Genomic DNA, 15,823 nt, shown 5'->3' with positions numbered 1-15,823 from the left:
CATTCATCATCTGTTCCATATGACCCCAAAAAAAAAAAATTTGAAAGAATCTTATTATACTTTTACGTCTCCGGAAAACATCTGTACACTTTGAATTTTCCCGGGTCATCCATGAATCACTCACTAACACATTCACTCACTGTAAGCTGCTTATGATCTCATCTCCTGAGCTTCTCAAAAGCATCACATACAGGAGCTCATTCCATGCATCAGGGACCCCAGGAAGGCACCAATGGCTGCAGTCCTGGATTGCTCCGGCCTTCCTGCGGCTCGCGGGGAGATTGTAGATGGAAGGATGGCCGTCCTTTCGGTAGTCCGTCATTCTTGTGATATTTAGATAGAGAACCGGCGTCCTCATCTCTTCGAGAACCGATTCAAGGATCTTGGTCAGAGCTGGATACTTTGCCAAGTGCTTGTCGTCTGTAATTGGATCAGTTTCTCCGTCGCAGTTTCCACCTGAATTCCACTGGCCACCTCTGAGGGGAAAGAAGAAATAAATAGTGTTAGTGCAATATTCTTGAAAGAAAGAAAATAATTAGTCCCTCAATTGGAATCAAAGGTTTTACCTAAAATGAGTCCAGGAGAAACCTCGAAAGAAGACCTTGGTCCGGTTTGGATCGATATTGGCATCAATCCATCTGGCCCATGTTTTCATTGCCTTCTGGTAAGCATCATATGAACTCAGCTGTGGGTGCAAGTAATTGCCTTCCTGGTAAAAGTTTATTCTGCAAAGAGATTACCAAATATTTCAGCAGGTGTTCCTGATACCAACTGAAGCTTATCGGATTAAGAAACGCATTGTTACATAGTTATAATACTGCAACAAATTTGACTACTTTTGGATTCTTTCTAAGCTTCAACGTTCTTACCCTTTGGAAGTCTTCTCATGAGTCCACCAGTGGCCGGAGTTGAATATAATCACATCTGCATCCTTGTACGTCTCCAATGAGCTTTCTACCAGATCAAGCCGAAGTGTCTCCATATTCTTCCCATCTGAATCCACTCGCTCCGATTGCTCCACTAAGAACGGCGATCGAAAGTACTCGATCGAGTTGTTATAATCCTGTTTTTAAAAAGAAAAATTCCAAAACGGAGAATTTGAATAAATATTCGGAGTGATCAAATGATCAAACACAAAAAGGAGAGCCATTTTTGAACTCAACGATGAAAGTAAAATTGTAGGAATTCTCTGCTTTAAATTGCTTTCTCCCCGAGGCTTCGAAGACTCTACTCTTATCCTGCAAGGTGGACCTCAGCATGCAGACCAATGACTCCCACATGTTCCGATTTAGAGAATCCCCGAAGAATACTAGTCTTTTTCCCCTCAAGATCTCCAGCATTTTCATCCCTTCCAGCCTATACGATCAAACATCACATTGGCAGTTATAATTTTTTTTATCCGTTAGAGAAGATAAAGTGGTTCCGTTCTTGATGGATTGCAACGAGAAGAAAGAAAGTTGGTGTCTTGGTTTTGCAACTGACGCGAAAACCGAGAAATTTGATGGCCAAAGATGTAGATTAGATTGCTGACCTTGGAATGCTGCAGCCTTTTGGCTGCCACCGTAGTTTGGTGTAGTTGTGATCAGGTCGCCCGTTCCTGAAGCAGTCGAAGGAGCCGTCGACGAACGGGCACGACCCCGGTGGATAACTCGGCGCAGAGTCGTCGATCACCCATCGCCCGTCGAAGAGATCGCAAGAAGCGGAATCCCCGTCTGGGTCTTCTTCTCCTTCCTCTGCTTCGCCATTGCTCCAGTTCTTGTTCTTTAGGAGGCTAAAATCGTCTACAAGATCAGGTTGGTCCTGAGGAGCAGGGTTGAGATGGGTATAAGTGCAGTTGTTTGGAGGAGGAGAGGAGAGATGGGCTTCGTTTGCAGTGGAAGGAGAAGCAACGAGAGGAGACTCGGAGACAGTTAATAGGACTAGCGGGTTGAAAGCCAATGACCCAATGAGGGGATTCCCGCCCTGGAAGAAGAACAAGAACACGAAGAGCACAACGAGGATGGAAGTTGTGATGAAGGCTGGGATACCAAGATAGAAGAATTGGACTAAAGGCATGGAGATCTCTTTCAGGAGATTCTTGGACGAAGCCATGGACACATGCAGAGAGAGAGAGAGAGAGAGAGAGAGAGAGAGAGAGAGAGAGGCGGATGAGATGTGGAGTTCGTTTGTTATGGAGTTATTGCGATGCTTCCTTCCGATGTTTAAATTCACAAATCTCTCAGTGATGGCTGTTAGTTTGATATTTTATTAGATAGTTCCCGTTCGTTACGGGAATCTTTTATCATGAACGCGAATTGCGTTTCAATCTAGTCTCTACTCCTGAAACTTATCAAACACCTCTGGCGAGCCCAGTCTCATTCCCCACTTGTGGAGGCTAAATTGAGGGATCTATGAACTTTGACCAGCAGCAAAAGTTGTTCTTTTTTCTTTTTTCTTTTTAATCTTCTTGTGATAAAATTCCATTGCTAGGCGTGGAAACAGTAAGAGCACCAGTCGTAATAATTCAGACCAAAAAATTGATATTTTCTTCTTCTTTTTTTCCATTGAATTGCACATCTATGGTACAGAAACTTATCCTCAGAAATGTATAAACGTTCTTCAGTGTACATGTTCTGACCAATATCTTAATTTAACAGGGGGAATAGAAACAAACAAGCAAACAACAAAAAATTTCACAAGCTTACTTGTGACTATCAAACAGGAAAAATGACGCAATACTGGTAAAAACACACATCCACTCCACCAGATCTGCTCTGTGATTCTTCACAGCATAGTGAAAGCGAGAAATCAGTTTAGCCTTCGGCTCTTGCGCACGTGAAGAGCTCCCCCATCTACATCGAAAGAACCAGAGGTGCTGCTTCTTGCTGTCCTTCTATGGGATCTAGAAGGCCCGGCGCTGTTAGGTTCTCCTGGGTTATTAGAGATAGCAACAACCCCCTGGATCACCCCCATGGTGCTCGAAGCAGAGGTCTGATCTGCGGCCAATGCTGCTCCCATGATGTTCCTACCAATCATTTGCTCTGGATTTGGAGGATTGACAGAAGAAGTGGATGCTCCGTAATGGTTATTGCTACTAGCAAATCGTGCAGTCGTCCTACCAAGGTCAACAGCTAATCTTTCTGTACCACTGATACCAAACAGCGGAAGCTGATGCAAAGGATTGATTCCATCTCGAAGAAGTGAGACTGTATTACTTCTTACAGAGTTCAACGCTATGTTCCTATGCAGTCCAATATCCCCATCGGCAGACCCAACATCAGGATTTATTACCTCTTCCCTCTGCATTCTTCTTGCTCTCAACCTAGTTAGAAATCTAGGATGAGCAATACTGAAGAATTCCTGCAAGGTTGGGTCTGCATGCCCTTCAAATCTAGTACGCATTTGATGATCTAAAAGGCGTCTTAACGAAGCAGCAATTCCCTCTCCCTGTTGCCTTAAGCTCTCAAGCCTATTCCCATGGGGCCTTGGTGGTATCTGAATACCCGTTTCCGCATCTTCTCCAATTTTCTTCTTTGTATTTGTTTCCGAGTTCCCTCTGCCATATATAGGCACAATATTAGACTCAGTTACCTCTCCTTTGCAGACAGGGCATTCTTTGTGGTCAGAATGGATATGCAACCACTGATACAAGCACGGCCAACAAAATAAATGACCACAGGAAGTAACAACAGGTTCGCTAGCCATATCTAAGCAGATATTACACTCAAAGCTAGCAGCACTATTTTTCTTCTCTTCTGATTCTGCTTCTGAAGCCTCCACTACAATAGCTTCAATAGGTACTTTATCCTTCCTATTACACTCTGAAGGTCTTTGAGAGCTCACCCTATCATGCATTAACTGTTGCTGAGTAGGCTGAGATGGTGAGGAAAAGTTCCTTTCATTCCCGTAAGGAAGTGATGATCTAAACCGCCTGGCCCTTAACTCAATCAATCTTCTGAGACGCGATTCGGTGGATCGGAAGTGATCTTGCCGGGAAGAGGACACACCATTCTGGCCCAACAATTCACCTGTATCCATGAGAGTTGACGGGTAAAACCTGAAAGCAGACTCATCATTGACTTCTGGGGCTGCATAAGGTTGCAAGAATGCTGTTGAGCCAGTAATGTAAGGCGGGGAGTAAGCCACGTCATCTGTGGCTAATGAATCTCCTACGAACTGGGATAGAGTGGGTGGAGCAGATGCCAAATGAGATTCCACATCTTGGGCAACGGATTCATCGATCTCCTGCACAGTTGGCAAAACCTGAGCATTCATTCTCCTCAGAAGCTGCTGAGACAGAGAATCTGGTTCTCCATCATCCTGAATGGCCGGTTCAATGGAAGGATACGATGCACTGTAGGGTTCGTACGAGGGGAAATATGGTGTGTACTCGGCACTGAGAGGAGCATCCACGGGGGGCACTGGATTCAAATCAACGCGAGGCAAGTGAGGAGTAAAAGAAGAATGGGATGGAGAGTATGGAGGATGAGAATCCAGTTGGCTATCTCCAGCAGCAGTCATGGGTGGCGAGCTAAGAGCGAGGTCTGAACCGATATCAAGACTGCGAATACAAGGCAAACGAGGAGGACCCAGATAAAGATTCAGATCCATCCTTCTGTTTCTGCTCTCATTGCCTTCATCAGCCATCCCAATCGATAAATTTCCCCTGCCCTTCTTCCCCCTAATGAGCCTATACCTCGTATCGCCCCACGAAAAATCCCATCTTTTTTGCCTGCAAGAGAACCCAAAAGGTATAAAAAAATCGGAAACCCTAGCTCGCCCAAATATTCCAACATCTAAGAAAAGTTTTTTTTTTTTTTCTTGGCCCCCCTTCTCCGATCATCAAAAGTTCATGTTACCAAATGATAACCATCTGAGGTCGAAATCTAAGGCTAGAGTTTCGCCTCTTGGACTGAAACGAATAGCTAGATGAAAATCCAAACCCTAGAAACAAAATTCCAGTTCTGCTTTGAATCTGATCCAAATCTAAAGAAACGTGAAGAAAACGCGACGAGAATTGTACGCGAATAATACTAAGAAAGGGGGGATTTAGTAATTCGTACCTTAGATTGGGGCAGGCGATTTGGGGATTCCTCTCAGCTCCCACCAAGAGAGAAGAGGGGATGGTGTGCGAAACCTGTAGAATAAAAAAGGAAAAGGAAGAGACTTCTGGGAGTTTGCAGAGGTGGGCGCGGTGCTGAGAAGATGGACGGTGGATATTCCTCCAAGGAGTTTCATCGTCGATTGGACGGTCCCCACTGGTCAGCCGTTTTGTCTCCGAACAGGAAACGGCGTTGCCCGTAGGATTGAGCTTCTCGTCATCAAATATTTGGTGCAAAGTCAAATGGAACTAAAATGGTCTCATTCGATTGAGTTGGGCCCATATTGGGCCAATCTTTTGGGCTCAAATCGAGCACCCTATAACACGATCCTTTTGTCTCACGGGTCTCTTTTGGATAAAATCCTCTACAATTATATTTATATAAATATATATGTATCATAAGAACACCAAGAATTATTTATCCTTATATATGATTCAAAGTTTGTTATTCTGACCCTATCCTAACTACCTACAACTGGTTTTGTACGTACTAGCCAGCGAATAAGTTATCCCAATTCCCCGGATAACTCCACGGCCACATCGACCCTTCTCTCCTTATCCTAACGGTCTCCTCTATCTCGCCGTCATTGGGACCTCTTTCTAAAAGAGGACTAGATTAAGCTTATAATAGACATGGTCCACGAGAAGATAGAGACTGTGACGAGGATTATCCATTACACCATGCTATCTATCCCGCAGCACTATCCGATAAATTTATCCGGCAGCTAGTTTACGCACGTGTCTGACATTGAACGATCCCATTCACTTTGAATAGTGTCGCACACGTGTGGTATAGGAATGACGTAGGCGTAGCTATCTCAATACGAAACTTATACATTGGATGCGTGCATTCAAACGAGTTACCCAAAAGGACTAGTTTTTGGACTATCAATCCAAACGTTATCCTTGAGTTGTACTCCAACGCATCAATGTTAGCTAGCTGTGACGTGCAACTAACGTTAAACTGCCTTTAATTATAGAGAAATTTAGCTAGCTATAATCGAAAGAGAACGTACATAAGCATTCGAATATACGCTATATTTGCAGTAAAACAATACATCCACGTCATATATATGTGTGTGTGTATGAGTATGACGATCAATTAATGTAGGCAAATACTGGTATATATAGTGCCATATAGGCCATTGGCCCTTGCTGCTTATTAATTTCAATATGCGTTTAATTATTAAGTTTGTTCCAAGTCGCTGGAAGTGGATGATTGGGGTACGAATGGATCTAATCGCATCTAGGCTTCTCCACGTCCTCGAGGGGGCGGAACCACACCTTCTGGTCCAGCACCGACGATCCTTTATTCCTCGCCGCCCCGTGGTCTCCGGCGGCGGCGGTCGATCCAATGGCGGGCTCGGCGGGCCCAAACACGCCGGTATTGGGGTGCGGGGCCCAGTACTTGTCGGATTGGCCATTGATCACTTCGTCCGGCACCACGCTCGGCCGCACGTGCTCGTCGACGTTCTTATCGTAGGACGACACTTGCACTACTCCCCTATTGCAAAGGCCATTCAAGAAATTAATTGCAGAAAATTAATCAAATTTAATCACGAGGACGATCGATGATGAGATCGAGAGCAAAGAAAGAGGATCGATCAAGTAGTGGTTACCTTGAAGTCAAGGTCGAGAATCTATAGGAGGAGGACCAGACTCGGTTCACGAATCGCTTCCCGAAGCTTCCAGCGATCGCTCCCCCCTTCGAGTTGGAAGCCATATTGCGTGCGAGCGAGGAGAGAGAGAGAGAGAGAGAGAGAGAGAGAGGAGGAGGAGAAGAGGAGAGATATCTCCGGTACGTACTACCGTGGTTTGTATTTATAGTCACCTACCCACTCGCTCCAACTAACTATGGCTAGCTGTCTACCTACTGCTATCTATCCTCCCCATCCATCTAACTATCCATTCCGTTTGGCATAAATTCCTTCCACTAACGGAGCTTTAACAGCGCGGTGAGCTTGATGGACGAGCTATTATTACTATAGGAGTAATGCTCTACCAACAAAATATTCTATCGATAAATATTACTATAAGAATTGGGAGATTTATTATTATTATTATTATTTTACGGAAGTTTTAGAGAAAAATATTGATTCGAGCCAAAAATGGTCAACAAATTCGTCCGAAAGGGTCCAAGTCAGTAGCTATTTAAGTTGGCATTAATCTCCAATAACGCTAGCTTTATGTCAAAGACTCATATCGCTTCTGATCGCGTACTTCGCGAGTACTGAGCATCTGAGAATAAAAGGCAAAAGAAAGCCTCAAGTTTAAGCACGAAGGTTCCTCGGTACCTTTCACCTCCCAATATGCCATTATATACAACTTTTCTTTTTGTTCCTTCTAACTAAACAGAGGCTTTGGCGATCATAGAGTTATTATTGGCTGCTATAAGTGTTATGGTTATATTTGATTTAATAGTAGCAAACTATTCTAAAAGCTTATAAAAGAGGCGCTGCTGCTACTTGGCCTTATCGTATCTCTATTCTCTACCTTGGAATCTATTGGGCATTTGCTCTTTTGACCGTAGAAATCTTTCCAAAATCCAAATAGATATGTATCCATTGCATCTCCTTAGCCATTTCAGTGACAACTCAACGAATCAGCTACGTGTGGTGTAGAATTGACACGTTTTACGATGTGCTATACTTGGATTGTTAGATGCCTTGACTTGCTTATCCAATTACGTACACTTATATTATAGAGGAAATTAAACTCATATGGTATTGGAGTGGAGGATGAGGATGCCCATCTCCTTGGATTCTTTATTGGGAACTGCTTCGATTAGGACAGTCAGTCCCTATTTTGCTGCTACATGCATTCGCTGTAGTCGCACGAGTCGTATGCTATGCTTCGTGATCTTTACCAGCGGATATATGCTGGGATTGCAAAATTAGTAGGGTGTTATTTGCAAATATATATATATTCTAAAACAATGGACGGCCCTGCACAAATCTAAAACAAGTGCTCGGTAACGGGTCGGATTCGGATCTGCTGACGGCGAGCCCGGATCGAGGTTAGACGTATCTAATTATGGCCCGACGTAAGGCCCCAATAGGTCCTCGTATAGATTCTTTACATTCACGGCATGGGCTAAGGTCCTCCAATCAGAGCCGTCGGATTCCATCACCGAACCCATCTATACCCTCTATTTCAAACTCCCGCCCTTTTCCCCGTTTCAAAATTCAAACCAGTCGACCGTTAACCCCCCTCTCGATCCTCCACATAAATCCCCCAAAACCTCCGATCTAAACCCGCAACCTTCTCAGGACACTACCTCCGTGTCTCTCTCTCCGGTCCCTTCCGCCATGGCCATCGATAAGAAGCTTCCCCTCCAGTCCAGCTCCGCCTACAACTCTGACGCTGGAGCCGCCGGCGCCATGGCCCGCGCCGGCCCCAAGAAGACGATCGAGGAGATGTACCAGAAAAAGACGCAGCTGGAGCACATCCTCCTCCGACCGGACACCTACATCGGCTCCGTGGAGAAGCACACTCAGATGCTTTGGGTCTACGAGGGCGGCGAGATGGTGCAACGGTCGATCACCTACGTTCCTGGCCTGTACAAGATCTTTGATGAGATCCTCGTCAACGCCGGCGACAACAAGCAGAGGGATCCATCCATGGACTCCGTTAAGGTCGACATCGACGCCGAATCAAATTGCATTAGCGTCTACAACAACGGCGACGGGGTCCCCATCGAGATCCATAGCGAGGAGGGGGTCTATGTGCCGGAGTTGATCTTCGGACATCTCCTCACGAGTAGTAATTACGATGATAACGTCAAGAAGACAACAGGAGGGAGGAATGGGTACGGTGCGAAGCTCGCGAACATCTTCTCGACGGAGTTCGTCATCCAGACTGCAAATGGAAAGAGGCAGAAGAAGTATAAGCAGGTGATCATGAATTCTTGAACCTTTTTTTTTCTGATCGTACTTGCGTTTGGATCAAATCTGTTTCGTTTTCCTGATCATTCTCGTAGTTTGATGATAATGATGTCCAGTTAAGGTTTCGATTATGGTCGAATCAGTTTCTTGGTGTCGATGGAGATCTAGGGTTTCGTTTTGGCGCAATTTGTGCTTTATGTCGAAATCTCAGATTACAAAATTTTAAGGGTCTGTAATTTTCTCTAATCTCAGTTAGTATCACGAATTTGGAGTGTAAAATTTTCTGATTTACGTGAATTTGACATTCGGATTATGAACATCTCCTGCCTGTTATTTGCAGTTCCTTCTTTATTATTTTGGCAGCGTAAACTGGATAGGTTGAGGAACTTCTTTGTTTTTCTGATTAATTTTTAACTTTTCATAGTTAGGATCAGTACTAATTTGGCTTCTTTTGTGCTACAGTTTCTCTAATCTCTTTTAGTTGCAATTGTTTTGATTAAACTAGAATTTCCTTCCGATTCCTGGTGGTTCTTCAGTGTACTCTTTAATTGGTCCTTGCATATTTCTAGCAGGAAATTGCTTTTAGCATAAATTTAGACCCAGAAGTAGACCCTTTTATGATTCAAGAACTGGCTCTTCTTAGGATCTAAGTGATCAATCGTGATGGATTCTGTGTTTGTTATATGTAGGTTTTCTCTGATAACATGGGGAAAAAGTCTGAGCCTTCCATTACCAAGTGTAAGGAAGGAGAGAACTGGACTAAGGTCACCTTTAAGCCTGACCTGGCCAAGTTCAACATGACCCATCTGGAAGACGACGTAGTTGCTCTTATGAAGAAGCGGGTCGTCGATCTAGCAGGAACTCTTGGCAAAACTGTGAAGGTTGAGTTGAATGGTCAAAGAGTACCTGTGAAGTCGTTCTCGGATTATGTCAACTTATACCTTCATTCTGCTTCAAAATCGAGACCGGAGCCCCTTCCAAGGTTTGATAAGAACGGGCAATGTTATATAATAACAAGATAAGGCTCTTTTTCGTTGCTAGTAAAGCTTATTGGGTCGTTAATGTATTGTGCAGAATTCTGGAGAAGGTTAACGATAGGTGGGAGATCTGCGTCAGTCTAAGTGAAGGACAGTTCCAGCAGGTAAATTTTTTAGACTACTCCTTTTGCAAATTTTCGGCGATTATGTTTTCAGCTCTTGACTAATCGCTCGCCTTTGTTAACAGGTCAGCTTTGTAAATGGGATTAACACCATAAAGGGTGGAACTCATGTGGAGTATGTAACTAACCAAATCGCAAGCTACGTGATGAATATTGTGAACAAGAAGAACAAGAATGCCAATCTCAAAGCCCACAATGTGAGAAGCCATTTGTGGGTCTTTGTCAATGCGCTCATTGACAATCCTGCATTTGATTCACAGACCAAAGAGACTTTGACTACTCGTCAAGGAAGCTTTGGATCAAAGTGCGAGATCTCACAGGAGTTCCTGAAAAAGGGTTAGCACAGTAGTTGTTTCTTTTACTTGGATCTAGAATTTTTTTGGGAGATGGTTGAAAGTTTTCAACTAAATTCCTGCATTTACAGTGGCCAAATCGGGAGTTGTCAATAGTCTTCTCTCTTGGGCTGATTTCAAGCAGAGCAAGGAACTGAAGAAGACTGATGGAACCAAGAGGCAGAGGATTACTGGTATACCTAAGCTTGAGGATGCTAATGATGCTGGAGGAAGGAATTCTGAAAAGTGCACATTGATTTTGACTGAAGGAGATTCAGCCAAGGCTCTTGCTGTGAGTACTCTGAGCTTACTTACTCAGGGAAAATATTGTGGGCTTGTTAAGCTATCTTAGTTCCAAAGAATAACTGCCCTTTTGCTACATGCAGATGGCTGGCATTTCCGTTGTAGGGAGGAACTATTATGGTGTCTTCCCACTGAGGGGTAAGCTATTGAATGTGAGAGATGCAAACCACAAGCAGATAATGGACAATGCAGAAATTCAGAACATAAAGCAGATTCTTGGCTTACAACATGGGAAGCAGTATGACAGCATAAAAGGACTAAGATACGGTCATCTTATGATCATGACCGACCAGGTCCGATCCATATTCCTCGGCATTTCTTCTTGACGCTGGAAAATACTTGATTGTTTATAAATTTTTCTGAATCTAAACTGTTGAGCGAACTGCTAGCATACTTATCAAGCTATCATCTGTTTCCAATAGGATCACGATGGATCCCACATCAAAGGACTGCTTATTAATTTCATCCATTCATTTTGGCCATCTCTGCTCAAAATTCCATCTTTTATGGTCGAGTTCATTACTCCCATTGTGAAGGTAACCCTTTGTCGAAAACTTCTTCACTAGAGAACTTCTATACCTGAGGTAATTATGTATTCTCCTGTGCAGGCAACTCATAACAGAAACAAAACTGTCCTATCATTCTATTCTATGCCAGAGTATGAAGCATGGAAAGAAAATCTTGGTGGCAATGCAAATGGTTGGTCCATAAAGTACTATAAGGTCTGTCGCAATATCCAACATTTTTTTTTTTAATTTTTAAATCTCAGGCAGCTTTGCGTGTTGAACATTGAAATGCCAACTAAGTCTCTTACATTTACTTGATAGGGGTTGGGTACAAGCACGTCAAAAGAAGGAAAGGAGTACTTCGAAGATATTGCCAAGCACAAAAAGGACTTTGTATGGGTGGACGAGCAAGATGGAGATGCAATAGAGTTAGCATTTAGCAAGAAAAAAATTGAGGCTAGGAAAAATTGGCTCCGCCAATTTGAGGTAAATAATATCATTATTTTGATGGGAATTTATTGATTATTCTTAGTGCAATTTTTTTTTAGGTAACCATTATATTGAACCTTGACAGCCTGGAACGTACCTTGATCAAAGCGAGAAGCGTATTAAATACAGCGATTTTGTTAACAAGGAGCTGATACTATTTTCCATGGCTGATTTACAACGGTCAATACCATCAATGGTTGATGGTCTCAAACCAGGGCAGAGGAAGATTTTGTTTTGCTCATTCAAGCGGAACTTTGTAAAAGAAGCTAAGGTATGCCAAGAGAATAGTCCCCTTGATAGCTTAAAACTATTTCAAAATACGTTCATGCGAAGAATCTGTAGATTTCTCTGTTGTACAGGTTGCCCAGTTCTCTGGTTATGTTTCTGAACATTCAGCTTACCATCACGGTGAGCAAAGTCTTGCTAGTACTATTATTGGAATGGCCCAAGATTTTGTAGGTAGCAACAACATAAACCTTCTGCAGCCTAATGGGCAGTTTGGTACCCGACATCAAGTGAGCTTTCTTGATTAAAAGAACAAACTGATCTGGTGTTATTATTATCTCTCTTATCCATCATGGTTGTTGGGCACATCTAAAACGAGTTACCTTTTCTTTCTAACTCAGGGTGGAAAAGATCATGCTAGTGCAAGATACATCTACACTCGCCTTTCTCCCTTGACTCGTTCCTTGTTTCCGAAGGATGATGATATTCTTCTTGATTACTTGAATGAAGATGGCCAGACAATAGAACCAACTTGGTATTGATCTTAGAGTTCTTAATTTTGTTATCCTCATCTTATTGCGTTCCTTGACCTTGTATTGCTTCCCCTAATCTCAGGTATGTGCCTGTTATACCAATGGTTTTGGTCAATGGAAGTGAAGGGATAGGAACTGGATGGAGTTCCTTTATTCCTAACTACAACCCAAGAGACATAGTTGCTAATGTAAGGCGGTTATTAAATGACGAGCCAATGCAGCCTATGGATCCATGGTACAAGGGATTTAAGGTTAGGCACACGTTTCTTATCGTGTAAGATTGTCTATGTTCTGAAGCAGATAAAGACGACGAGATATTAAACTATGAATTGTTACCAGGGTCTTATAGAGAAGTCGGCTACAAAGGAAGCTGGTGTAACGTACACCATTACTGGTATAATAGAACAGGTCGATAACACAACATTGAGAATCACAGAGTTGCCGATTCGTAGATGGACTCAGGACTATAAGGAATTTCTGGAGTCTTTAATGACTGGAAATGATAAGATCAAGGAACCATTTATCAAGGTGATTTACTCAGAGTTCATCAAATACTTTTACTAACAGATGGTTTCCTGAACAAATATCTGATTTCTACTAATATTTTCAGGACTACCGTGAGCACAATGACGATACGACGGTGCACTTTGAAGTCATTTTGACTGAGGAAAATATGAGCATTGCTATACAAGAAGGTCTTGAGAAAAAATTTAAGCTCACTACAACAATTGGAACTACCAATATGCACCTGTTTGATTCGAATGGCGTTATCAAGAAATATGACACGCCGGAACAGAGTGAGTCTTGTCTATGCATTTGTATTTTGAGTTAAATTCATCTTTCATCTTCATCTTGTGGCTGACATTTTTCTTTCCAGTTCTTGAGGACTTCTTCCATTTAAGGCTCGAATTCTACGAGAAACGAAGGGTCTGTATTCTGGACTAGATTTTGTGAGGTTTGGTTTCTCTTGGTATTGGATGAGTAAAAAACTAACCACCTCTCTTTATGAGTACAGAAAGTACTTCTGGACAATCTTGAGTTGGATCTGCTGAAGCTGGATAACAAAGTCAGATTCATCCTTGGCGTAGTTCGTGGTGATATAGTAGTCAGTAATCGAAAGAGAGCAGAATTGTTTGTCGAGCTGCAGCAAAAAGGCTTTACTCCTTTTCCGAAAAAGTCAAAGGGTATTGATGCTGCAGTTACTGGAGTCACAGATGAAGCAGAAGAGAATGAAGACAGTCTTGAAGTAGGGAAAGGTGGAGTAAGAGCTAGTGATTACGAGTATTTGCTCTCCATGGCCATAGGTACCTTGACGCTGGAAAAGGTCCAGCAACTCTGTGCAGAGAAAGATAAACTAGAGGACGAGGTTGACGAATTGAGAAAAGCCTCACCAAAGTCTCTTTGGATGAAGGATCTCGATGCCATTGAAAAGGAACTAGATGTAAGTAATATTCGATGCTCCAGCAATCAACAATATATCATCACTTGGGTGTCCTCTCATGCACTTGTTGAAACAGGAACAAGATGGAAAAGATGCTGACGCTGAGGTGGCGAGAAAAGAGATGAGATCAAGGCACACTGCTACGGGTGCAGTATCTAAGCAAGGGCCAAAGAAGCCCAGAAAGAACAACACAAATAACACCTCCGCTGCTACAAATGATACAGGTACTATGTTACACTTTGTTAAAAATAGTTGTTTGCTCTTCAGTAATGAGTTTTGATATCTGCCACAACCTTGTGGTAGCATTTTACTCATGCATGTTTGTCCAATGTCTACTACTACCGCAGGCAATGTTCCTGAGGTATCGAAACCAAAACCCAGAGGGCAGCAAAAGAAAGCTACTGCCAAAAAGGTGCGTTCCGTTTTTTTCCCCCTCTATTCTGATTTTGCTAGAGACTAGTTCTCTTTTCGTGACCATTTATTTCATCCATTTAGTCTTACACTATTGAGAGCGACGAGGAAGACGAAGTACTTGAACTAAAAGAACGTCTGGCTGCCTATAACCTCAACTCTTCTCCAGATCATGCTGGTATCCTATCACATCGTGATTTTCGTAGCATATCTTTCCTAAACCACTGCAATTTACTCTTAACACTTGCGTTTCTTTTTGCAGCTATGGAGACTGAAGAACACGTGTCGAAAGAACCTAGTAGAAGAACAGCGGCAATGAAGGCCGCCACGTCAACCTTCTCAGAGTTTGATGTTGATGATGATGATGATTACATGCCAACTATTCCTGAAGATGCAATTGAGGCGGTGGAAGCTCCCAAAGAAAAGAAAACCAGGGGAAGAAAGCCTGCTACCGAGAAGCCTAAAGCTACTACTTCAAAAGGCGCAACAAAGAGAGCAACATCCCAGAGCAAGCCTGTGTTAAGCCAGAAGCTAATCACAGATGTGCTGAAACCGACGGACGATGCCAAGATCAGCTCCCCGAAGAAGAAGGTGAGGAAGATGAGGGCTTCTCCTTTCAATAAGAAGAGCGGTTCGGTGTTGGGTAGGACTCTGAGTTCTTCTGCGAGCAGTGAGGATTCCGGAGGCTCGTCGTCCTCCGCATCTGGCAGCCCAGAAGAGGTTGTTGTTGCTCCGAGAGAACGACCGAAGAGGGGAAACATAAGAAGAACTGTGTTCATAGAGAGTGATTCGGAGACGGAAGTTGAATCTATTAGCAATGATTCAGATTTTCAGGAAGATGAAGATTGATAAGAGTGCTGCAGTGTTGTATATTTGTTTCATTTCTCATTGTGCTCCTTGTAATATTGACTTCTGAAACTTGGCACAAATTTAGAGTGAGGTTACTAGGACATCCTCTAGTAGAAAGAATTGCTGCAACCGTTGAGGGGGGCACCAGCAAGTTAATGCTAATGGAAATGGCAGACTTGTGAGTAGTACTGTTATTAGATCTTTTACCCGAACTATTAATGACTTGGAGACATATATACTAATACTGGTCAGCTTGTTATATTCAGATATTATATTGTTTGATCAAGTCATTAGCGACCTTGTCTTCTAAAAGTATTCTTGACATAGTGAAAATGGGCAAGATTATGTTGACCAGCTATTTGTCTCGGATCTTATCGGATACGTATAAAAAACATTCTACCTTATCGAAATATGGATATTAGTTTAGAGAAGAAAAGCACCCAGATTTGTATTGGGATACAATTAGTCATTTAGAAAAAATTCGGAATATATATATGGGTACAATTAATTTTGATGAATTAAGTCTGAATAATTATCCGTTTAACTGCATAGAATTGCCCAACCCAACTCGTTATCACTAACGCTAACCCTACCCGATCTTTTCATCTCTT

General features: G+C 42.8%; 4 protein-coding genes across 4 annotated transcripts; 1 reads left to right on the top strand and 3 right to left on the bottom strand.

Annotated features, from left to right (window-relative positions):
• Positions 1–39: 39 nt before the first annotated feature.
• Positions 40–2,145, bottom strand: LOC140767867 (protein trichome birefringence-like 4). The gene is made up of 5 exons (XM_073107941.1): positions 1,532–2,145; positions 1,164–1,356; positions 870–1,063; positions 567–725; positions 40–476 (listed from the first exon to the last, which is right to left on the bottom strand). The coding sequence occupies exons 1-5, from the start codon at positions 2,089–2,091 to the stop codon at positions 137–139; spliced, it is 1,446 nt and encodes a 481-aa protein (XP_072964042.1). The 5' UTR covers positions 2,092–2,145; the 3' UTR covers positions 40–136.
• Positions 2,146–2,502: 357 nt separating this feature from the next.
• LOC140766925 (uncharacterized) lies at positions 2,503–5,326 on the bottom strand. The gene is made up of 2 exons (XM_073106615.1): positions 5,043–5,326; positions 2,503–4,711 (listed from the first exon to the last, which is right to left on the bottom strand). The coding sequence occupies exon 2, from the start codon at positions 4,624–4,626 to the stop codon at positions 2,788–2,790; it is 1,839 nt and encodes a 612-aa protein (XP_072962716.1). The 5' UTR covers positions 4,627–4,711; positions 5,043–5,326; the 3' UTR covers positions 2,503–2,787.
• A 771-nt stretch (positions 5,327–6,097) lies between these two features.
• Positions 6,098–6,879, bottom strand: LOC140766926 (late embryogenesis abundant protein At5g17165-like). The gene is made up of 2 exons (XM_073106616.1): positions 6,700–6,879; positions 6,098–6,584 (listed from the first exon to the last, which is right to left on the bottom strand). Exons 1-2 carry the CDS (start codon positions 6,801–6,803, stop codon positions 6,317–6,319), a joined length of 372 nt encoding a protein of 123 aa, XP_072962717.1. The 5' UTR covers positions 6,804–6,879; the 3' UTR covers positions 6,098–6,316.
• Positions 6,880–8,325: 1,446 nt separating this feature from the next.
• On the top strand, positions 8,326–15,519 carry LOC140767870 (DNA topoisomerase 2). The gene is made up of 21 exons (XM_073107943.1): positions 8,326–8,973; positions 9,654–9,946; positions 10,039–10,105; positions 10,189–10,459; positions 10,548–10,747; positions 10,842–11,051; positions 11,181–11,294; positions 11,367–11,480; positions 11,586–11,750; positions 11,839–12,024; positions 12,113–12,268; positions 12,380–12,513; positions 12,594–12,762; positions 12,851–13,039; positions 13,122–13,308; positions 13,389–13,438; positions 13,527–13,952; positions 14,029–14,176; positions 14,300–14,364; positions 14,448–14,541; positions 14,626–15,519. Exons 1-21 carry the CDS (start codon positions 8,389–8,391, stop codon positions 15,210–15,212), a joined length of 4,410 nt encoding a protein of 1,469 aa, XP_072964044.1. The 5' UTR covers positions 8,326–8,388; the 3' UTR covers positions 15,213–15,519.
• Positions 15,520–15,823: the final 304 nt, after the last annotated feature.

This window comes from Typha angustifolia, chromosome 9, assembly GCF_048772165.1.
Source record: "Typha angustifolia cultivar Huaian chromosome 9, ASM4877216v1, whole genome shotgun sequence".
Taxonomy (NCBI): domain Eukaryota; kingdom Viridiplantae; phylum Streptophyta; class Magnoliopsida; order Poales; family Typhaceae; genus Typha; species Typha angustifolia.
Note: the sequence above shows the minus strand (reverse complement) of the source record. Positions and strands in the feature narration are given on the sequence as shown.